The 24,359-nt window shown below is 46.1% G+C and overlaps 1 protein-coding gene across 3 annotated transcripts in view; it reads right to left on the bottom strand.

Moving 5' to 3' along the window:
* Window positions 1-3,168: 3,168 nt before the first annotated feature.
* The window catches only part of SIK2 (salt inducible kinase 2), a 32,884-nt gene continuing 11,693 nt past the window's right edge, over window positions 3,169-24,359 (bottom strand). For all 3 annotated transcript variants that reach the window (XM_077788019.1, XM_077788020.1, XM_077788018.1), the window contains exons 5-15: window positions 19,419-19,543; window positions 16,427-16,550; window positions 15,974-16,194; window positions 14,356-14,508; window positions 12,984-13,148; window positions 9,677-9,905; window positions 8,776-9,060; window positions 8,415-8,578; window positions 7,835-7,963; window positions 7,003-7,094; window positions 3,169-6,570 (exon numbers count right to left, since the gene is read on the bottom strand). In XM_077788019.1, the coding sequence (XP_077644145.1) occupies window positions 5,979-6,570; window positions 7,003-7,094; window positions 7,835-7,963; window positions 8,415-8,578; window positions 8,776-9,060; window positions 9,677-9,905; window positions 12,984-13,148; window positions 14,356-14,508; window positions 15,974-16,194; window positions 16,427-16,550; window positions 19,419-19,543 (2,279 nt within the window). In that variant the 3' untranslated portion in view covers window positions 3,169-5,978. The remainder of the gene's footprint in view (window positions 6,571-7,002; window positions 7,095-7,834; window positions 7,964-8,414; window positions 8,579-8,775; window positions 9,061-9,676; window positions 9,906-12,983; window positions 13,149-14,355; window positions 14,509-15,973; window positions 16,195-16,426; window positions 16,551-19,418; window positions 19,544-24,359) is intronic.

Here is a 24,359-nt window from a genome sequence, read left to right as displayed (position 1 = left end):
CAGCACGCCCAGTTTGATGGGGAAACTGGGATGCTGGGCTCTCATTTTGCAGCTCCAGGAGCTTTTCTGAGTGGAGGACTGTGCCTTTATGGGTATTCAGAGTTCCTCACCTGCCTTTTCTGGGTGCTGCTGGTTTGTTCTGGTTTGCTGAAGGACAGGACTCGGCTCCTGCGGGGTCCTTTGCCATGAAAAGGAGCTTTTTGGTGAAGCTGAAGCTCCTGATTCCCCAGACCAGGAGCTTCTCCAAGTGACCAAGATGCAAATTGTTAATTTTGAACAGAACAGCCTGCCCTGGAACAGGAGAAGGAGCAGGAGAATTATGCTTTTTCTCCCTTCTGAGGGGTTTTGCTCTGTGTAATCTGTGTATGACACTTGAGCTGAGCTTTCAAAGAGACAGAGAAGCTCAAGGTATTTATTTTTGTAGCAATATATATTCTATACCATTTTGGTGGGGGCTGGTGGTCCTGGAGAACTCTGCCTTGCTCTGATGAAGCATTTTCCATGGAAAGAGCCCCCTGTTCCTCCCAGGTGATTCAGCCCCTGGTATAATTTCCCCCATTGACGTCTGCACTGCTCCCTCCCAGCTCTGCTCTCCAGCAGGGAGTTCTGAGCTCCCAAAATGTGCCTGGGCTTGGCAGGGCACTCTCAGCTCGGTCAGTGTCCATTTGGGGGTATTTTGGGAGCAAACCTTCCATCAGCTCCCTGTGTGTGAGTGGTTCTGCTGCTGCTCTGAAAGCAGCCCCACACACATCCTTATTAAACCACCGCCGCCTTTATTTGCTGGTAAGTCACCCCAGCAGGGGCTGTTACATAAAACCACATCATGGCATTTCCCTGAGAGGAAAACACCACATTTAGGGAGCTTTTTGAGCAGAGAGATCTCTCCTGAAAGCCCCATATTGAAACTCAGGAAACGCTGAGTGGCAGCTCTGGGGACAACGGAGCTTTCCTGGGAGAGAATGTGGGTTGGAAACCCTGGGAAAACGGGCAGGCAGAATTTTGAAAATAAGCTAAAAGGAGGATAAAAGCTGCTGTGGCCTTGTGCCCACATTCCTGAGCAGGTTGCCGTGGGGTGGGTGTGCTCCCTTTGGGATTGCCTGTGCTGGGATGAGTCCTTAGGGCATCCCCGTGGTGTCCCCACGGTGCTCCTGGGGTCAGGGGGAACTGTGGGGTTCAGATGTTTCTCTTGGGGCTGTCAGGCTTCACCCACTTTATTTCACCCCCAGGGTTAACTCTTGTCCCCTTTGGGGTTTCGAACAGCAGGCACAGATTTTCTGTGGTTATTAAATTATCAGCACTGGATGGAATTCTCTGCTGCTGGAGCTCCAGGTAAGATTTTTCATCAGGGGTCATTTCTTTTAAATTAGAGGATGCTCTTCTTTGGTTTCAGTTTCCACTCAATCTTGTGGTTCTACACTCAGATTAACCTCAAATTTCTTTCTTTGCCTGTGTGTCTGGGCTCTTCCACAATTTACTTTTTGTTCTGCTAATTTTTAACCACTGAGAATGAGGATAACCTGTCCAAAATCAGATTAATATCGGGTTTAGTCCACACAGAACCTATTCCTTTAGCCTTGCAAACCTCAGTCAGTGGCACTGAGTTATTCTCTGTACCTCGAGGTGCAAGCAACAGAATCCTCAAAGCACTGGGGGCAGAAACATTTCCCTTATTTCTCCATTCATTTCCCAATTCTCATCCCTTTGAGGGTTTGCCTCCAATTCACAGCTGATGCCCTATGGGAGTCACCCAATTAAAAGTTTCTTTTCATCACATTTCAAATGAGCTCTTTGCCATCTGACCTCCCCTCCAGTGCAATATTCCCATCAGGAAAGCACCTGAATCAGCAAAACCCTCTGGTGGCTGAACTTGCAGATCTTTCCCCACAGTGACCTGCTTGGCCATGCTCCCATCAGGGCCAGGGTTGCAGAATTTGTGCCTCATTTTCCAGTCTTGCACTTTGTCCAGCAGTGGAGAGAGAAAGGGAGAAGAGGACAATTAATTCCTGCTGTAATTTTATAGTCAATCTGACATATCCCTCGATTTCAGGATTGTCCAAGCCAGCTGAGCTGTGGGCACTGAATTCAGGTACCATTTTAAGGCTCCACTTGGATTTTCCAAACCAGCACAGCAGCAGAGCTGTGTACACCGAATTCAGGCATAATTTTAAGGCTCTTTTTGTATTTTCCAGACCACCTCAGCAGCAGAGCTGTGTGCACTGAATTCAGGTACAATTTTAAGGTTCTTTTTGGATTTTCCAAGCCTGCTCAGCAGCAGAGCTGTGTGTACTGAGTTCAGGCACAATTTTAAGTCCCTCTCTAGATTTCCCAAGCCTGCTCAGCAGCAGAGCTGTGTGCACTGAATTCAGGTACAATTTTAAGGCTCTTTTTGGATTTTCCAGACCAGCTCAGCAGCACAACTGTGTACACCGAATTTAGGCACAATTTTAAGGCTCTTTTTGGATTTTCCAGACCAGCTCAGCAGCAGAGATGTGTGCAGTGAATTTGAGCACAATTTTAAGGCTCTTTCTGGATTTTCCAGGGTCGTTCCCTGTGCTGTCACCCTGCTGTGACCCTGTGTGCTGGAGTCCTGTGCCAGGGACTCACCCTGTGAGGGGCTCGTGGTGTTTTGTCCTGTTTTTTGGGGACAGTTCAGTGTCAGTCTGTCTATTCAGCCCCTCTGAGGGACTTTGTGGTGTTTCCCTGTCCCTGTTTGAGGGGATTTGTGGTGTTTTTTGTCCCCATGTCCTGTTTTTGGGGCCAGTTCAGTGTCAGACCCTGTGTGCGCAGGCCCTGTGAGGGGTTTGTGGTGTTTTTTGTCCCCATGTCGCAGGAATGTCATTAGTGATGTTAAAACAAGAGCTGCTGAGGATCTTTCCACTGATTTTTGGTCTCATTTTAATTAATTTTAAACCAGCCTTCTATTAATGAAAGTGCAAAGTGCTGTGCCAATCCTGTGGCACCAAGCTGTCTTTCCAAATTCATGTTTGGCAAAAATCAGTGGTACCAACAACCCCAAGCGTGTCAGAACCATGGTCTAGAAAATGGTGTAGAAAATGCATTGTTTGCAGCAGACATCATTTTTTTTTTAAGCCTCAGAGAGAAAATGACTTGAGCCTAATGAAGACAAGAGTGGCAGGCGCTGCTTTAGCTCACTAGAAATTTAAAAAATGAAATGCACATATTCTTTATTGTGTATTAATACACTGTAACTGCTTTACAGAGTCCAGCAGATCAGTTGCATGTAAATACTACAGATGAACTTGCCAAACTGGAGCTCACAAAACTAGTGCATTTATCCCAAAGCAGAGACTAAACCCCCTAAATCCTTAAAAAAATACATTAAAGAACATACCACACACACACATATTGCACTTTTCTCCGTATGAAATTTGTACCCCATATACATCACACCAAAGTCTCTTCAAAGGAGGCTGTAGTACAAGATAATAAAGCTAATAATTACTCTAACAGTAGTGTACACAGTTCTCTAATGTTAGAACAGAAGAGATTGGAACAAAAAAGCCACTTCAAAGGAGTAGAAAGTGGTGCCCAATGGATCCTCTCTATATGAGAAGGCTTCAGAAGCCTTTTAGTCCTAATTGGCTTAAAGGAAATTACACAAAATGTTAAATATGCTTTTGGCTGAGGGGAACGAGTCAGCCTAAACTACATGAAAAAATACTGCAGCTTCCCCCTGCCCAGCACTGCAAAGCTCAGAGGAGCTCACGCGGGTTGGCACATCCTGATAAACGAATTGCAGAACTCCAGAACGGAATTATTTTTATCTTTTGAGTCCTGAAACGTGCAGGATCCTGGAGCTGGATGGGGAAGGAAGTGGTTATTGTTCTGGCAGTCACCCAGCTCCTGGAGCAGCACTGGGGCTGTCCTGGAAGCAGCTTTCACTGCCCAGTTCCGTGAGGGTTTGGACAAATTTCACATTCCAGAACGTGTGGGTTCTGCTGTGGGGTAGGGAAGGAGGAGTGGAAGGACAGGACTCTGCTTGTTTCTGCTCTGCTGCAGGTTTTGTCAGGCTGTTTCCCTTCAGGTGTCACTGGGTCTGTGTGTTCAGTGTCAGATGAATTCCCTTCTGAAGGGAAACCACACAACAAAACCTTTTCTCTCGGCTCTTAAAGCAGAGCTTTCTGTCCATCTTTCTCTCGTGATCCCTGTTCCTTCAACTCTCCTTTGAGAGAGAATCCCTGTGCTAGCAGAGGCACGAGCTGAGCATTTTGGACTGGGCCAGTGGGACCAGGTGCCTTCTGTCACCTGTTAACCCCTTCTCCCCTCACACACAGTGGCTGAACCCCTCCTATGCCATGTTTTAATGTGCTCTTATTGCTGTGAACGCTGATTATTCACCTCCCTCCGCCCTTGGGATTTGCAGGATCAAAGACCAAACCTTCCAGCAAACTCTGGTGTGATCAGCACAGTTCCCCTCTCGCTCTTTGTGCTTTGATGAAGCTGCAATTGTGCTTAATGTTTGCTCAGGAAAGGGCTGGCCTGGCCAGCTGGCCACTGGCCTGGCCTGGCCCACGACACCTCAGGGTCAGAGCCAAACCCCAGACTGGAGATCTCAGCTTCCTGCAGCTCCCTGAGCCACCCCCCTCCTGTGACTTGGGTTTCATGAGTGGAAAGTTCTGCAGACACAGCTCCTGGTGGAGCTGGAGCATCCCTTGAAATGGTTGACACATCAACAGTTTGATGCTGAAATATTGCTGTGATACTTTCAGTGTCCTATATACACGAGCCATTCAAACACTAAGAAAGTTAAACATGTCCCACACGGTGGGACGTGTGCTCTGAAGGGACTTTGGCCACAGCAGGGATATAAATGGGGTATTTGTCTACTTTCTTCAGAAAAAAGCATATAGGCTGATAAAGAACTGAAAAAGGCACAGCACTATCACTTCACAGGGGTGTTTTTTTACTTTTTTATAAGCTCATTGTTTTTTTTATCCTTAAAGTTCTAAAACCCTAAATAATTGTCCAAATATACAAAGCTCAAGAAACCACCAGCAACACATACTGCAAATTCAAAACACAGTTTTGTTTGCTTGTTTGTTTTTAAAACGCAACCCAGGGACAGGTGGATCCTTTCCAGCGACCAGAACTTCTCCAGGACAGAGCCCTCCTGCAAAAGGGGGTAATTTTAAAAGCCACCCAGGTGGATTTTATTTTTTTTTTTTTAATGCCATTTCCTGCAGCTCTTGCTCTTTCTCTCATGGCTCTCTTACCTTCTCTCTGTTAGCTCATCCTTGATCCTCCAGAATTCTGATTCCCACCCAGAGGTGTCTCCACACAGTCCCAGGTGTCTTTTGACATAGTCAAGGTGTCCCTTGCTGCAGATTCCTTCAGCAGACAGTGGAGAGCTCCTTGGCAGGCCTGGGAAATCCTGATTAGGTGCCAACAGGAGGAAGCAGAAGCTGCCCGAGATGCTCAGGGCTGGCCACAGAGTAGTTCCAGACCAGGAGCTCAACCAAAGTGCAACTTCCCTTGAATTCCAGCTCGTGCTGCCGTTCTCCAGAGGATTTCAGTTGCCATCAGCGCAGACCCAAATCTACCCTGAATTTCAATGAAAACTATTGCTTTTATTGCCAAGAAGTACGATAGGTGTGCACTCACTCTCCTCTCTCCAAGTGGATGGTGGATGAACGCTGACAAACTCCCCGAATTGTTTCAGAAGGGGCTCTTTCCTTCCTCTGAAATTCATCTTTTTTGCCTCCTTCTACGCAGACTCTGTGGGATGAAGCTGCACTCCCTGTTCTCCAGCCCCTGCCACTGGGGCCAAACACCTCCTGCTTTTTTTCTTTTTTTATTCTCTTCCAGCCAGGTGGATTTTTAGTTCCCCTCTTAATTCAAGGGTCGAAAAACTACCATGAATTCCGAGGGGTAGGAACGGGGAGAGGGGTGGGGGTGGGGGGGAAACCAACCAAAAATTCACATGCTTCTCCATTTGTCCTTCCAGTGTGCCCTGGGTGCTAATTCACCAGGACGTAGCCGCCGTGCTGGGGATCCACAGCCTCCATCATCTCACAATCGAAGAGTCCGGGCAGTTCTGACAGGGCCAGGGAGTCGTAGCTGGGCTGTGCCTCTGCAGAGCTGCTCTGGCTCTCGGGCAACGCTGCACTGCTCTGGGGGAGGTGGCACTGCTCGGCAGAGGGGACAGCAGGCAGCTCACAAGTCTGGTAAGGGAACTGCAGGGGCTGTGCTGGCTGGCCCTGCCCCGGGGGGGACAGCCGGGACGGGCTGGGGGGCAGCGGCTCCAGCTGCACCTTGGGGTACTGCCTGAGGAAGGGCTCGAAGCGCAGCTGCCCCGAGGAAGGCTCCAGCACGGGGCTCAGGGGCTGCTGCAGGCTGAACTGGGCTGGCTGCTGCTGCTGCTGCTGCTGCTGGGGCTGCTGCTGCTGCTGCTGCTGCTGCTGCTGCTGCTGCTGCTGGGGCTGCAGCTCCTCCGGGCAGGGCAGGGGCAGCGGGCTGGCCTGGGGGTAGGAGCTCTCTGCTATCTGCATCTGGTTAAAGTAGGCCTGCAGCTGGGACTGCTTCTGCAGGAACAGCCTCTTCTGGTGCAGCCTGCAGCCAGGACAGAAGAACAGTTATTTCTGCAGCACTCACACAGCTCCAAGCACACTGGAAAATCCCCGGGCAATCCTGCTCATCGACTTTCGCAGCACATCAAAGCTAGCACCTTTCAGTGTTGTCACACATCTCCTCTGATAACTTAATCCATTTTTAAATTAACCCCATGCATTGTTTAGTTCACTTTGTTAAGAATGAGATGCATTGTGTTTGTATTTTAAAGCCTGTTCACTGCTCTGGGGAATTTGGGAGCTGAAGATCACGCAGAGAAATTGGTAAACACAAGGCAGGACTTGTCCTTGCTTTTAAAAGAAGTATTGAAGTGAAACTTTGTTTTTTCAGATAATTTCTAAACAGAAAAAGAGAGTTCCATTTCTTTCATTACTCCGTAGAGTCATTTTCCTGCATCATTTGGGGGATCCTCACCTGTGCTCCTGGAGCTGCTGTTCCAGACTCCGGGGCAGTTCTTTGCAGTAGAGCTGGCAAGTGTTGGGAGCTTTGGAGAGCAGAGTGGGCTTCTGCAGGGAAAGCAGAGCTGGTTTAAATAGCTTTTGATTGAATTAATTAGTCCAGAAAGCAGGAGAAAGATTTTTCCACCCCTCTAACTGCCCACAGAGCCACTCTAAACCCATAATGCTGCCCATTGGCTTCCAACCCTTAGGCAGTATTTTTGCAGGAGAGATTATGTCATAAAAATCCATGGAGAGGGGAGAGGGGAGAGGAAAGGAGAGGAAAGGAGAGGAAAGGAGAGGAAAGGAGAGGAAAGGAGAGGAAAGGAGAGGAAAGGAGAGGAAAGGAGAGGAGAGGAGAGGAGAGGAGAGGAGAGGAGAGGAGAGGAGAGGAAAGGAAAGGAAAGGAAAGGAAAGGAAAGGAAAGGAAAGGAAAGGAAAGGAAAGGAAAGGAAAGGAAAGGAAAGGAAAGGAAAGGAAAGGAAAGGAAAGGAAAGGAAAGGAAAGGAAAGGAAAGGAAAGGAAAGGAAAGGAAAGGAAAGGAAAGGAAAGGAAAGGAAAGGAAAGGAAAGGAAAGGAAAGGAAAGGAAAGGAAAGGAAAGGAAAGGAAAGGAAAGGAAAGGAAAGGAAAGGAAAGGAAAGGAAAGGAAAGGAAAGGAAAGGAAAGGAAAGGAAAGGAAAGGAAAGGAAAGGAAAGGAAAGGAAAGGAAAGGAAAGGAAAGGAAAGGAAAGGAAAGGAAAGGAAAGGAAAGGAAAGGAAAGGAAAGGAAAGGAAAGGAAAGGAAAGGAAAGGGAAAGGATGAACACACCTGGAGCCGCTGTTTCAGGTACTGAGTCTCCAGGCTCTGTCTTCGGGACAGCAGTGGGGGGTGTGCACTGTTGGGGAAAGCAGCTGGAGCCTCCTGCTGCTGCTGCTGCTGCTGCTGGGAGCCTTCCTCCTGCAGGGGAAAGAGGAGCAATCTGCATGGCCAGAAAAGGCTCTCTTAAGCCTTGCTTTAAGGGTTTTCCCTGCCAGAGGTTCTGTGGTTGCTGTGTTCCTGCTCCACTCAAAATGACCCACTGGGAACTCTTTAACATTCACTCTGCAAATCAGGCTGTGAGAGCTTCCTGCAGTTGTACCTCCACCAAGAAAAGGTGTTATTGACCTTTCCTAAATCCAAAACACCCTTCAGACTGAAAACAATGACTGCCGGCTTTGGAAAGCTGCAGAGCCCCTCACTGACACCACGAGGATGGGCAAAGGCTGCAAATTGTCCAGTTTGGGGAAGGCAGAAAGGAGAATAGGACATTTAATCTGTCAATTAGCTCTTCCCAGATCTCCACACTGCCTCATCCTCTCCTGGTCTGTCTCAAAGCATTAAGATGGAGCTCGGTTTCTGCTTTAAGTACCTGTGCAGGGCTGTTAATGAGCTCCTGCAGCTGGGTGGCAGCTGATGTCAGGGAAGGTTCTTCCTCTGATCCCATCTGTTCATACAGCAGCTGGACTTTGTTCAGCTCCAGGATTCCTTTAGTTCGTGCCAGGTTCTGGAGGTGCTGCCTAAATGCTACAATTCCTGGAGAGAGAAGAGCAGACGAGCAAAAACCCCTTGTCAGAACAATCAGATTTTTTGGTTAGCGCAGGAGATCAGCTGAGTGATAACCAAGCACAGAGGGCACTCCCTGCTGTGCCTGGCTGTCACTGCGATGAAACCAGAGGATGAAAGCAGGTTTTTGTCACCGAGCAGGCCGATTCCTGCTGCAGAGGAGTTACCTTGGGTGAGGGAGGTGTCGGAGGCCCTGCGGCCCTCGCGGAAGCTGACGGGGGAGCGGTTGTGAGCCTCCCGTTTTTGGGAGCTCAGCGCCTGCATGGCGGGGTTGGCAGGTCTGAGCCCCAGGAAAGGGGAGGTCACCCGTGGGGCCTGCTGGCTGCTCAGCACCATCTCCTTCAAGGAAGGGGTCTCCCCCAGGAATTTCAGATCCCTCTGCACCGAGCCCATGTCGTACTCCGAGTCGATGCTGCCCAGGGAGGAGTTCTCATCCAAGGAATAGACTTTCCCTGGGACAAAAAAAAACAAAAAACCAGGATGAAAGTGGGAATCACTACCACTGACTCGAGCTACTCCTGCCAACAGTGGCTATCTTAGAGTGAAGAGCCAAAAAAACCAATTTTGACAAAGGAATTGTCAAGTGAAACTTGCAGTATAATAATAGGGATTTGCTACTGGATTTTGCAGTTATCTTGCAGCAGCCAGACACTCTGCAGATGTTCAGTGGCTTGTCTGGAAAGTGTTTAGGGTTTTTTTTTTAATGCTGACAAACCTGTAGCCTGAAAGGCTTGGTCACCTCACTGGTGCTGGAGCCCAGAGGGTTTTATTTCTGCCAGCTCATCTTTAGGGGATGAATGATTTGGGGACATTCAGTTGAAAAAGCAGCCAATTTTGCCAGATTTCTCAGTTGCTGTTGGGTTTGTGGCATGAGTTTAATCACTGTAAATTTGCCGCTCTGACTTTATACTGTGTCAACAGCAGATTTTGGGTTATTTCGTGTCTTTTCCTTTCTAGCAAATCCAAACTGTCTTTGTACTCATCACTCACAAACCCTCAGGTTTTCCATCCCCAGCTAATCAGCCTGAGTGCTGGGGGAGAAAACGAGCTCTGAGCTGAGCTCTGTACCTGTGCCTGGCACCATCACCAGCTGGTTGGTGACCTCAGCCAGGGTGTGCCGCCTCTTGCCCCCTCGGGCTGCCTGCAGGGCAGCGAAGGCCTGGGCTGGGTCCTCCTCTGCCTCTCCTTCTGCCTCGATTCCTTCATCGATGGAGGTTTCCATCATGCTGGAGGGCAGCGACTGGCATCCCTTCCTCATCACCACGGGGGGCACGGGGTCCAGCAGGCAGCCGTTCACCTGGGGCACAGGGACAGCGTTGGGCCCAGCTCTGGTTGGATCCAGCTCTGGTTGGGCCCAGCTCTGGTTGGGCCCAGCTTTGGTTGGGCCCAGCTTTGGTTGGATCCAGCTTTGGTTGGGCCCAGCTTTGGTTGGGCCCAGCTCTGGTTGGGCCCAGCTTTGTTTGGATCCAGCTTTGTTTGGATCCAACTTTGGTTGGATCCAACTTTGGTTAGACCCAGCTCTGGTTGGGCCCAGCTCTGGTTGGATCCAGCTCTGGTTGGGCTCAGCTCTGGTTGGACCCAGCTCTGGTTGGACCCAGCTTTGGTTGGACCCAGCTTTGGTTGGGCCCAGCTTTGGTTGGGCCCAGCTCTGGTTGGATCCAGCTTTGTTTAGACCCAGCTCTGGTTGGGCCCAGCTTTGTTTGGATCCAGCTTTTGTTGGATCCAGCTTTGGGTGGGTCCAGTTTTGATTAGACCCAACTTTGGTTAGACCCAGCTCTGGTTGGGCCCAGCTTTGTTTGGATCCAGCTTTGTTTGGATCCAACTTTGGTTGGATCCAACTTTGGTTAGACCCAGCTCTGGTTGGGCCCAGCTCTGGCTGGATCCAGCTTTGTTTAGACCCAACTTTGTTTAGACCCAACTTTGTTTAGACACAGCTCTGGTTGGGCCCAGCTCTGGTTGGGCCCAGCTCTGGTTGGATCCAGCTTTGTTTAGACCCAACTTTGGTTAGACCCAGCTCTGGTTGGGCCCAGTTTTTTGAGCCCAGCTTTGGTTGGATCCAGCTTTGGTTGGGTCCAGCTTTGGTTAGACCCAGCTCTGGTTGGGCCCAGCTTTTTTTCATGCCCAGCTTTGTTTCCTGCCCAAAGAATCACCCCCAAAAGCAGGAAATCCCTGGCCTGAAGGCAGCTGGGATCTTTAACTCTGCTGGGTTAAGTAAGGCCTGTCATGTACAATTCTTCATTTCCTACTTACATTCCCCTAACATTCAGTTCCCTAAAACTAAATATTCCTATTCCCACAGTCCTGTGCTCTCCAGGGCTGTTTTTTTTTTTTTAATTATTATTTATTTATTTATATATTTTTTGGGAGGTTTGTGGTTTTTTTTTGGTAGGGTTTTTATATTTTTTTTTTTTTTTTTTTTTTACTTATTAAACACTTTGCCAGCTTAGTCACAAGTACAAAATATTTATGGAATGTACAATACTGCTGTTCCCCCCTTCCTATACCTACTGTGCTCATTTATCACACTCAGATAAACACCAGGAAAAAAAAACTCAAAAAACCCAGCCTTGAATTTCATCCTTGCAGGGCTGTGCTCAGGAATAACTCCATAAATGCACCTTTTTCCAGCACAACTCCACTTGATTAATGTTCCCCTGCAAACACAGGTTGCCTGGAGAAGCTGTGGAATCTTCCTCCTTGATGTTCCCAGCCTGATAAAGTCCTGAACAGCCTCCCACTGCTTTGAATCAGATTTTTAGAGGCACCTCCCCAACCTAAACTGCTCCTAGGATTTTAATTCTGGTTTTATTCTCCAAGCCACTTTGCTATGGATCCTTCTGTACCTTAACTAATTCTTTGCCATATGGAATTTTATGGGTTTTAGGCAAAAAAATTATTTTTTCTATATGATTTTATTTTTAGTTTACTTTATAATTTATATATTCTAAATACTTCATTATTAGCATATTTATTTATATTAGTATTTTTATATATTTTTATTTATAAGTATTTCAATGTCCTGCAGCTTTTGGAGGCTCTGTCCTGTAATTACTGTCCTGCTGCACCAATAGGATCCCACTGGGTAAAATAAGGATGGAAAGAGCACAATCCTTCACCACAAAACCTGGCGCTGCTGCAGCTGACTTTATGTAAAAGTTTGGGTTTTTTTTCTATTTTTTGTGAGCTATTCCTGAATTTTCCTTCAAGTCCTTTGGTATTTGGAAAAGGAGGACTGTTTGGAAAAGAGGTTTCACAGCATGGACATCTTAACAAATGGTCTTGAGGCAGCTCTATATGGTAAGAAAATATCAAGAAACAGCTAGAAATAATTTAAACAGCAGGAAAATGATGATTCCTGCAAAAAACTTGGGAAAACTCTGGCTCTGCTGCCTCTGTTTTGATTGAGTGGATTTGACTTCTAAATGTCATTTTTTTAACACCTTCTTTCCCATTTGGGACTTCTGCACTCAAGTGCCTGGCACTGATGTGGCAGGAAGGAAGAGCAGAACCAATTCCACTTTGGATCCCCCCCCAGTTTTTCCAGGGGTCAGAGCCTGGAAGTCTTTTGTGGCCATGTCCTACAAAAATTAAAATATTCCCAACTGAGCTCAGCCTTTACACCTCGCTGCTGTCACCAGTTGTTGACCTACCCTGGCCAAACTGCAGCTCTAAAGCCAGAGGGGGATGCAAAATAAAGCTTGAAATGTTAATTTTGAAGTGCCTTTGAACTGGTTTGTGCTTTCCAGCTGCCAGAGACCACCCAAGGAGGCAGAGCTGAGAACAGGGCCACACTCTTGGTGCTGGGAACAAACCAGGGAGCAATAAACCCTTCAAACTGGCAGGCAGGAAATCAAACCCCACGCAGGACAAAATATGCTGAAATTCAAGTTATAACGTGGTGCAACATGAGAGGAAACAACAGAAGTTTTATGAGAGTCACATACTTCATAAATGTAATTATTTTAAGCTATTTCCCCTAATTACTGACTCCAGATCAGGCTGGAGATCCTTTTGGACACTTCAGCTGCATCCAGGACCCCTCTGTGTAAGATGGAGTCTCCAGAGCTCTTGAAAATACATTTTAGAAGAACAAGGGAAGAAAATCCACTTTTTTTGAGGTTTTTTTTCCCGCTTTCCAAAAGCAGTGTGGTGAGAATGGAACGAAAGCAAAGAACAGGAGGCAGAAGAATGATGAAAAAAGACACAGCTGTGGAGAGTCACAGGGAAAGAGAATTTGGAATACCTACAACTCTTGATGCTTAAATACTTAAATTTCAGGAAGCACTGCCGTGCTTTTAAAAGACAACAATATTTTTTAGCTGGAATGATTTCTGGAAAAAAGAGAAATAAATAATAGAGTGATTTCAAGCTGTACCTTTGGTGTCTCAACCCTTTCCTCCTCCATAAATGCTGCCTCTCCCTGGCAGCTGGAGGGGGAGAAGGAAAAGGTTTCTGCTCCTGAGGCTGAGGGGAGCCCTGGAGACTGCAGCAGCCTTGGATTTTGGGAATGCAGGTTCACCGAGGGCACCACAGCCTGTGCCTGAAAAACAGAACTGGAGAACTCAAAACTGGAACAGCTTTAGGTAGGCAGCAACATCCAGAGTCACGGATTAAACAATGTGCAGCCCGGTGCCAAAGCAGAAGTGCAAGATTTATTTCTTGGTTCAGGATGGAGAACAGTCTTAGCCTTTAAACTTGGAAAACAACAACATTTACCACCCCCAAAACACCCAGCCAGCCCCAAATGGCATTAAGCTCAGTATTTATTGAAGCTGACTTATTCCCAGCAGCACAGACAGAGCTTGGGGCTTTCTGGTGCTCTAAAATTCCTTTTTTATATTGAGTACAAACCCCCTGACTGCTACCAGGAGGCTCAGGAATGGTTTCAATGACTTTTTTTTGGAAATTCCCTAAAACTTAGGAGAACAGGGATATTCTCCCCTGATTTTGAACCTTTATTTCCTGGAGTGCAGATCCACACCACTGGCCAAAAGGAAACAATCACCCTCAGCCAGGAGCTGTGGTGCCACCATGTGTGAAAACAAATTATCCTTGGGACAACTGGGAGGCTGTAACTGAAGAAAAAAGTGGGAATGTGGCACTTACAATACACAGGAATTCAGTACAAGGAACCCCCTCCTAAAGATGTTTTATTCCTCTTTGTTCATCTGGCTCCACCTGCTTTTAACACATCTTAAAACTGATGTTTTCTGCAACATTATCAATATTGTGACTTTCTATCACAAGAACCAAGCTTAAACCTGGGTTTAATCTTTGCCAGGCTGTTCCTGGGCCTGTGTTTTCATAAGTGAAGCTGAGTTTCACCTCAGCAGAATCCAAATATCCCAAAGAAATGTTTTATTCCTCTTTGTTCACCTGGCTCCACCTGCTTTTAACACATCCTAGAATTGCCAATTTTCTCTGCAACACTTTCTATCACAAGAACCAAGCTTAAACCTGGGTTTAATCTTTGCCAGGCTGTTCCTGGACCTGTGTTTTCGTAAGTGAAGCTGAGTTTCACCTCAGCAGAATCCAAATATCCCAAAAGCATCTTGATCCAGGTCAGCCTTCCCGAGGCATCACCAGGAGACGAGCCGGGAGCTGAAGTTAAAAACGCGATCCTGGCTAAAGCCAAACCCAATATTTGCATTTTTGAGGCTTGAGGATGAAGCAGCAGCAAGCAGCCAGGGGTGGCAGGTGGAAAGGGAGGGATTTGGGAAGGGAAGGAGGCGCAGGAGGGGGCTGACCTTGGCCACGGTCTGCTCGGCGATGGTGCTGGGCCGGCGCTGGCGCGCGTCCACGCGCTGCTCCACGGGGAAGCTGCTCCGGTGAGACTTCAGCCTCTCCACCAGCAGGTAATAGATGGCAGCAAAGTGGTTGTAGCTCTTGTTCTGCAGGGACTGAGAAAACAGAGCACAGTGTAGGAATGTGCCCCCTGTTGATGGAGTGGCCAAACTATTCTTGGTCTGCTTAAAAAGGCAAAAAGCCCAGAAGTTTCTCTCGTTTGGGACTTCACCTCAGACCTGGGGCTGCCCAGTTGGACAGAGGCCAAGAGGTCCAAACTGTACCCAGCTGTACCAAATTTGGTACAAGGACCCCTCATAGCACCTTGGGGACTTCACCTCAGACCTGGGGCTGCCGCTGGACAGAGACCAAGAGGTCCCACCTGGGTAATTCACCAGAAAAGGGAAGAGAACAAAGGAAATAATCCCTTTTGTGGGGTGTTTTAGCAGAAGCAAGAACCTCTTGCCCCTGGCTTGGCTTTTCTCTCTAAGAGCTTTGTTATTTCGCCTTTTATTAGAACTTTTTCTGTTTCCAACACTACCTCAGAAGCCATCCTGCTAATTTTATGTCGCTTGGGGTAGCTGGGCTATCTCGGGTGTGATGGGTTCCTCTGAGAGCTCAGAACACCTGGCAGGAAGAGAAACCCATCAGCAATCCCCCAGCAAACGTGGGAGCAGCCAGATGGGGGCTGTTTTTTTTGTGTTCTGCCAGAAAAAAGAGAGATTTGGAGCTGAGAAGGGTTCAAAGTAGAGTGGCAGGGACAGAAAAATATCAGTGCAAGGTCGTGGTGAGCTCCCAGGTAGATTCTGCTGTGAACCTCCACAAGGCACTGAGCTCCCATCCTAGAGGAAATGGTCATGTTAGCTCCACAGGGAATCCTGACATTTAGCACAGGGCAGACACATCAGCTGCTTTCTTCCCCTGATGATGCTTTCTTCCTGATGCTTTTTTCCCCACCCTCTTAAAAGCTCAGAATTTGCTTTGATTCTCATCTGCCACCCTCTTAAAACCTCAAAACGAATTTACTTTCTAATTCCCCCCTTGTCTCTTTCCAGCTACCAAGTTAATGATTTATCCAACTCCATTGGAGTGTTTTACACTCATTTGAGTGTTTTACTCCCATTCCAGTGTGTTTTACTCCAATTTCAGGCGTTTTCTCAAATTCCAGTGTGTTTTACCCCCATTTCAGCTGTTTTACCCCATTTCAGCTGTTTTCCACCCATTTCAGTGTATTTTACCCCGTTTTCAGGTGCTTTACTCCCATTTGAGGTGCTTTACCCCCACTTCAGATGGTTTACCCCCATTTCAGTGTGTTTTACCTCCATTCCAGTGCTTTATCCCCATTTCAGTGCGTTTTACCCCCATTTCAGATGTTTTACCCCATTTCAGTGTGTTTTACCCCATTTCAGTGTGTTTCACCCCAATTTCTGCATGCTTTATCCCCTTTCAGTGTACTTTACCCCCATTCCAGTGGGTTTTACCCCCCTTTCACTGCGTTTTACCCCCGTTTCAGTGTGTTTTGCCCCCCTTTCAGGCATTTTACCCCAATTTCAGCACGCTTTACCCCCATCTGAGTTTTACCTCCACAGTTTTCTGCTGGTCTATGCCCAGGCTGTGCATCAGCCTCAGCACCTGCTCGTTGTATTCCCCCAGGGAGGGCTCGTTCTCCTCTCCTGGTGGGTAAAGGATTGGCCTCTGGGCAGGAACTTCCACCAGCATCCACTTGTGCTCCTTGATCTGAGCAATGCTCAAACGTTTGGATGGGTCCAGGACCAACATTCTCCTGATCAGGTGCTCACACTCTGTTGGTAAGGGGGAAAAAAAAATAAGAATTATAAACTTGCTCAGTGATCTACCAGCCCAGAGCTGCGTCACTGCTGCTAAAAACCTCTCAAAACAACACAAAAAATCACATTAAAGTGGAGAAAAGCCCAAATTATTCATGGTCAGCAATGCCATTCCCCCTGCCCACCTCCTGCTTACCCCAGAATTTATTCAAACCACGGCAAATGAGTAAAACCACGCTGCTGTTACCTTCTGACATGAAATATGGGATCCTGAACCTCCCCTCCAGCACTCTCTGCCTCAGGATGGGCAGGGTGGGTCCATCAAAGGGCAGAGCTCCACACACCAGCACATAGAGCACCACCCCCATGCTCTGTGGAGGAAAAAAAGGGAATTTTCAGCTCAGTTCCAAGCTCCCAGCAGTGCCTCTGAGGGTGCAAACCAAGCCCTGCCACAGAAATAATTTTGTGCAGAAAAAGGGAATTTAGAGGCAAAGGAAGGAGCTGTACACTGTTACCTGAGAAGTGAACCCCAACTTCAGCTGAGAATTCGGGATATTTTTATTAATCTCAGCCTTGTCCAGACAAAAGTAACCCTCAGCCAGCAGCCACTCAAAGTGAAAAACTGTAATATTTTACATTTAAAGCTGTGGGGAGGAGTTTCTAGGAACAGTCCGTTTAGGGGATTAATCAGTGTGAGCAAAAGGGGAAATGATGGGCAAGAGCTCTGCTCCAATTACTTATTCCCGGAAGGATTTGATGAATTGACACTGCCAGTGGGAATGTTCTTGCCAAAAATTAAAAATAATAGTGATAGAACTACACCAGCCTGCCACAGCACCGAGTCTCTCAAGGGGGAAAAAAGCAGGTGTTGACCTCAAAACTTGGTAAAAACGCTGAGATTTTACAATTAAATATAGATTTTTTTTCAAAAGAAAACCCTGTCCAAAACTGAACTAGGGATTTCTGCAAGCTGTGCACCTTCACAAAATCATTAATTTATTATTTATTTTAAATACCAACACTTTCTCTGTGGTCAGGCAGGGCCTGTTAATGATTTAGGAGTTTTTATACTGAGGGAATATTTACCAAAGTTCAGGGATTCCCTTCTGACGCCCAGAGTGTTCCCTGTGTTTACCAATTCCCAAAGGTACAGGAAGGCTTTTTAAACCAGTATTTAACAGCTGCTTATGTACACAGAACAAGCACACGGGCAGATAAATGCGTGTAAAAGCACATTTGAAATTTATCTCATTAAAAACCTCACAAAGATTTTATTTCTGACGGCGATTTGGATTGATTTAAATGAACTGAGCAGCCCAAAAGTGGCTTTTCATCAGCTGCCCTGACCAAAAAGTCAGTGCCAGGGTGATGCTGCAAACCTGAGGCTGCCAAAGCAAAACCATTAAAATAAAATCAGAAAATTAAAATAAAACCCCAAATCAGGAGTGAAAAGCAGGCTCTGGAGGGGGCACAGAATTTCTTTTTAGGCCCTTTCCCCACTGCAGGAATGTTATAAATAACTGTGTGCCCACTAGCTTTCAGTAATATATATTCACTATTCACTACGATTTATATATTATATTATATTATATTATATTATATTATATTATATTATATTATATTATATTATATATATTATATTATATTATATTATATTATATTACATTATATTATATTACATTATATTACATTACATTACATTATATTTATTATATTTTGCAAATTATTTTGATATAGTACAGTTTGTAATCACTTTTTAACTGCTTTTCTATAGTATACTTTGTCAGCCTTTTTACCCTAGTTCCTGTCTAGATTATTATGTATTTTAGTGTGATATATATATTATAGTTTAGGCTTTTGCAAAATATTAAAATAGACTGTATTAGAGATATAACATTATTATGTATTTTATATTATATATTTATATATTATATATTTATATATTATATTTATAGATGACATTTTATATATTTATGATATTTACATATTATAATTTTTATTATTTATTGTATTTATATTTTTATATAATATATAATATATAATATATGTGTTTATATATAATTATATAGTTATATATTCTATTTATCTATTATAATTTTATATTTATCTATTACATTTATCTATTACAATTTTTATATTTATATATTATATTTATCTACTATAATTTTTATATATTTAGATATTATATTTATATGTATTATATAACATTAACTGTTGCAGAACTGTTGCATGTTTGAATATGTATCATCTTCATGAATATGCATTTAACCAGTATAATGACAAAATATATAAAACAATGATTTGAAGTTTAACTGGTGTGCTTTTGGCTGTCACCAGGCACCCAGTGCTGCTAATTTGTCCCTTTTAAACCATTTTAAAAGAAATGAAATGAAACATTTAAAAATGTAAAGAGTGAATCAGAGCAGGGATTGGCTTCTGTGCCTCAGAGCCCCTCTAACCTCATCAAGGTTTTATTCCCACTTAGCCCAGAAAACACTACAAAGGCTCTGAAAAAAGCCAATTTCCCCATCCAGCCAGGGAGCTTTTGGAGGAGTTTGTTCCCCTCCAAGGTACCCACAGGGCACATTTGGCAGCCACCTGCACAGGTGACTCCAATTAATTCCAAGCAGTGCTAAAGGCTTTTATGGCACTCAGGAAATAAAGCTGGAGAGGAACAACTTGTCTGCAGCTTAAAAAAAATCAAATATTCCAGATGTGCAGCTTCAAGAAATCAAATATTGCAAATCTGCAGCTTAAAGAAATAAAATATTCCAGATCTGCAGCTTCAGGAAAATCAAATATTTCAGATCTGAAGCTTCAGGAAAATCAAATATTGCAGATCTGCAGCTTAAAGAAATCAAATATTGCAGATCTGCAGCTTCAGGAAAATAAAATATTGCAGATCTGCAGTTTCAGGAAAATCAAATAATGCAGATCTGCAACTTCAGAAAAATCAAATATTGCAGATCCGCAGCTTAAAGAAATCAAATATTGCAGATCTGCAGCTTCAGGAAAATCAGATTCCAGATGTGCAGCTTCAAGAAAATCAAATAATGCAGATGTGCAGCTTAAGAGCAATCAAATAATGCAGATCTGCAACTTCAGAAAAATTGAATATTCCAAATCTGCAGCTTAAGCACAATGAAATACTCCAGATCTGCAGCTTAATAGCAATCAGATATTCGTTCCAGCTTGCCAAAAGTTGACAGAAATGCAGTCAAAATAAAGAATAACTGTACCCAAATGTCCAGCTGGGGTCCCTCGTACTGCTGCCCCTCAAAGACCTCCGGGGCTGCGTACGGGGGGCTCCCACACCACGTGCTCAGAGGCTCCCCGCTCTTGTAGAAATTCCCAAAGCCAAAATCTGTGGAAAAAATTAAGGGAAAAGTCACTCCAAGCTCCCACTGCACCACAAAGAATAATTCCATGCCTGATGTGCCACGGTGGTTCCATCCCAAATCCTTTCTGGGGACTGCCGCTGGTAATTTTGGGATGCTGGATGTCTTCTGATGCTGTTCCCATGCTGTGGAATCCTTGAAACACTGAGAAACCTTCACAAACCTGGAGGAGTTTTGAGTGGATTTGTAAACAGCCATCATTAAAATTCAACAAACTGACAATCCCGGCAGAAAAATGAGATTATTGACTCGCCAAGAGATAATCTGAGATTTCCTGAGGTGCTTTCTAGCCTTGAATACACAATAAATTCTGACAAGCTCTGGAGCTGGGAGGAAGGAGCTGTGCCAAGAGCAACAGGCATGGGAAACCAGGGGACTTTTGGGAAGGACACTGCTACTGGCACTGCCTGCAGCCCACAGATGAAAAATTCTTTTCAATGTTTCTTGCTATGGCTTCATGCAGGACCAGCTGTGGTCTGATATTCATCAGGATTTTTGTAATTCAGGGGTGAGAAGCAAAAGCAACGAGGCTGGTGCTTCTCCCCTCAAGCTGGGCAGCTGCTGGTGGTGGTGTGACAGTGGTGACAAAAAAGATTCAGGCTGTGGATGCAGCTCTGAATGCTGCTGGGAGGTGACAAACAGGGTGACATCAGGCTGTAGATCCACCTCTGAATGCTTTCAGGATGCTGGGAAGGTGACAAACAGGGCACTGTGAGGTGACAAAAAGGACTCAGGCTGTTGGTGCAGCTATGAATGCTCCCAGGGATGCTGTGAAGTGACAAACGGGGTGACATGATCCAGCTATGAATGCTCACAGGGATCCTGTGAGGTGACAAACAGGGCTCAGGCTGTTGGTGCAGCTCTGAATATTCCCAGGGATGCTGTGAGGTGACAAACAACGTGACATCAGGCTGTAGATCCAGCTCTGAATGCTCCCAGGGATGTTGGAATGCTGACCAGCAGATAGCAGAGCTGATAAACGCTGTGGTTATCACAGGCTCTGCTGAACCATCCCATGCACCCCCTTTGTGCTGCCTGTGCTGCTCTGAGGAGCCAGAAAACCATGGGAGAACCCTCAGAATCAGAGAAACAAGAGAGGTTTAACAAAGCCTCCGAAAATGTCACCCTGGAGCTGGTTTGGAGTGGCAGAGGGAGCTGGAGCAATGGGGGAAAGGAGTGGGGGCTGCTTTCCTAGCAGGAGCCCCAGCAGCCCCTCATGGAACTCACTCAAAACAAAGCAGTTTTGGGACAGTTGTGGTTTTTGGAGCTGGGAACCAACACCTTGCACTGCCCTGAATCCCTGGTACGTGCAGAACTGTGGCAAGCACATTTCTCTCCTTCTCAGGATTTTTCATAGAGGTGCACAGAGGAAAGAAAGAGAAAACAATTTCTATTTCTGCTCCTTGTTTTTCCCACGTGGGATGTGTGTGGAGAATTGTTTACCTGGGGTGATGCTTGGTTGGGTTCTGGTGAGGATTGTTTGAGCCTGGTGACCAATCCAACCCACCTGGGGCTGGGCTCTCAGAGAGGAGCACGAGTTGTGTGAGAGTCAGAGAAAGTAGTATGGAGTTTTAGTATCCTCCTTTTATACAGTATATTAATGTATTTTAGCACAGTTACAATAAAGAAATCATTCAGCCTTCTGAACTGAGTCAGACATCAGCATTTCCTCCCATTGGGTTTGCCTGCATTTACAAAAAGTGGTGATGTTCACTGAGAGCCCAGCCCCAGGTGGGTTGGATTGGTCACCAGGCTCAAACAATCCTCACCAGAACCCAACCAAGCATCACCCCAGGTAAACAATTCTCCACACACATCCCACGTGGGAAAAGCAAGGAGCAGAAATAGAAATTGTTTTCTCTTTCTTTCCTCTGTGCACCTCTATGAAAAGTCCTGAGAGGGAGAGAAATGTGCTTGCCACACAGAACCCCAAACGTCCTGCGTGGGATCGGGGCTGGCACAGGCCATACCCTGCAGGGTGAATTTTCACACCAGGGTGAATTTTGGCACCTGGGCACCATCAAAGGCAGCCCCGTGGCCGGGCTGGCTGCCAGGGCTGCTCTGAAGGTCAGGTCCCAGCAGAGCCCAGCGTCACAGCAGAGCCCTGACGGGCAGGGACGGTGACGCCACCGCGGCCCGGGCACGTCACCGGGCCCGGGGCTGCCGGCGGCCAAGGCCGGCTCAGGTTCCAAACTTCTCCCTGCTGCCCTCCCCTCCCACCCTCCTGCAGTTCTGCAACGCCTCCAGCTGCAATAACACATCAGAACCACCCCAAATCCCAAACCCCCCATCCCTCTGTGTAACCCCCCCAGCACCGCGCCACCTTTTCCCTTTTTTCCCCATTTCCCTTCTTTCCCCATTTCCCTTTCTTCACCTTTTCCCTTTTTTCCCCCCTATTCACAGCCAGACTGCTGTTGTGATTTATTTTTTATGTATACATATTTTTTTATCATTATTCTCTCGGAGAAGACTTTTCTTCCCGCAGGATTGGCTTGGCAACCGTGACAATGCTTCGGGAGGCACGGACCCATTTCTGCTCTCCACGGAAGCATTTTGGGACACCTCCGTGTAGGTGTCGTTAAATCTGATTTCTCCCCTCACTTATCTCGGATTTGTGGGGTTTTCAACATCCTCGTAGTGCTGCAGATAAACATCAGGTTTTTATCTCAGAGCTGCAGCTCTCCCTCGGGTGCCACCCTCATAAATCTTCCTATCCGATTCACAAATACAAGAACATTTATTTGTAAGCACAGCTAAAGAGAGCATGACCTGCTTGGGAGCACACGGATTTCAAATCCTAAAAAAAGTGAAATTCTTTGCCTGTCCAGACTGGGATTTAAAGTTACCTCTTGGAAGAAATCGCCAAAAAAAATCATGAAGAAATCTGAGCAGCAAAAAGAACAGAGCCAATATAAGAGAAGCGTCAGGTTTATGTTATTATCTTTAGATGATTCATTTTGTAACACATAATGGTTTTATTTCTGGCCACCAAAAGGAGCAAACACATCCTGGAGGTGCTCCTGGCCTCTCTGAGCAAGAGAACTGCAGAACTTGCAGTGCTTAACTGGGTGGAAGAGCAGCTCTTGGCTGGCTCTGATGGTCTTGTGACAGCACAGACGATTGAGCTTTATTAGGAAATTCATGAATGAGAGGCTGGGAATTGCTTCCAGGAGCAGCCCCAGCGAGTGGGAATTCCTCCCCAGCCCCTGTGCCTGGGCTGGGAGTGCTGTCCTGTACACCTGGAGCTCCATTTCCCCACTCTGCCTTAGCCCTGCACTTCTAAAGCTTCAATTCCTTCCCTTTCCATGGCCAGGGAAACACCAGCATCCTGCAGATCCGAATTTCAGCACACACCGACAGCACAAAGCACTGCCAGACACCTCCTGACTGCCACTGGGCTTCTTCTTGTCATACAGGAATCAATGCCAGTGCTCTGTATGTCAGCAACTGGCTCTCAGCTTTAAAAAATCCAATTCTGTTCAAATCAGACAAAATCATTCCCTGGGTGGGGGGGATCTCCATTATTTGTTAGGGTACACAACTTCTTGTGGCCACCCCTTTTGTCTCCATTATTTTTCCCACACAAATGGCTGGGAAGCAATTTTTAAGCACTCCAGCATAGATAACATCCATGAAAACCCTTTCAAAGAAAAAAAAAAATTCAGGATTTAGTCAGGATCCTGGATGCTTGGTCCATGGGCCCGCCTCAATTTTTAATTACTGCACTGTCAATTAAGTTGCTCCACTTTTTGGAGTGGCCAGGATTCAGTTAAGCACAAAGCAATCCTGAGTCTCTCATCCTTCCCCTTCCACTTTGCTCCTGTTTTGCCATGGCTGATCTGTCACAGCCATTCTGGACCCTAAGTGGTCATTTTTAACCCCAAAAATGTCTCATTCCATAGGAAATATCACTGATATTCAAGGGGAAAACGTGCCAGCCCTCAAAAAGAAACAAACAGAACAACAAAACAAACATATGCCAGCCACAGAATTCTAAAAGGACTGAAATTGGGCTCATTACCAGAGGACTGAGATTATATAATGGAGTGATCTTCTTAACATTTCCCTGAATCTGCACGTTAAAATGAAAAAAAAAAAAAAAAACAACAAAAAACCCCAAAAAAGGCCATCATTTGCAGCATTGTGTTCAGTTGAATAAACTCTGTGTTTGTGCAATCTGCAAATATTGGCTCTCCACAGTTGTGGCATTTGGTTTCTCAATCTCATTACCCCCTTCAGAATAATCTGGAATTTGGAAGGTGTAATTTTTTTGAGCGCACATCACGGCAGTGGAATCTGTTTTCCCTGTTAAAAATGGAAACAGCCTGAGATTTCAGCCCCATCTGCAATCTGAGATGTCCCTGCCAGAGCCCTGCAACTTCTGAGCATCCAGAGCCTCTTGCTTGTCCCTCCAGAACCCTCCAAGAAGCAGCTCCAGAGCTCTTAATTAATCCATTCTCTTAAAATGCCCAGCAGAATTCAATCTGCCTGCCTTGCAGAGAGCCACAGGGAGCTTTTGTTGGAGGAGAAATGTGAGCCTGGCAGATAATGGGCACCGAGGTGCTGAGAAAGGCAAGGTATGAGCGTGGCAGCAACAAACCTGACCCACTTCAGGGGCTGAGCAGCCTCTCCTGACGTCAATCCACATTTCCAGCTCCAGCCTCCTCCAAAATACCAGTCCCTGCCTCACCTGGGCTCTGCAAACAGCAGGATGCCAGCAGCTCCTGCAGGAACAAAAGGAGGAGCAGGACCCCCATCCCGAGCTGGATTTGGTGCATTTCT

The sequence above is a fragment of the Lonchura striata genome, chromosome 23 (assembly GCF_046129695.1).
Source record: "Lonchura striata isolate bLonStr1 chromosome 23, bLonStr1.mat, whole genome shotgun sequence".
Classification (NCBI taxonomy): domain Eukaryota; kingdom Metazoa; phylum Chordata; class Aves; order Passeriformes; family Estrildidae; genus Lonchura; species Lonchura striata.
Note: the sequence above shows the minus strand (reverse complement) of the source record. Positions and strands in the feature narration are given on the sequence as shown.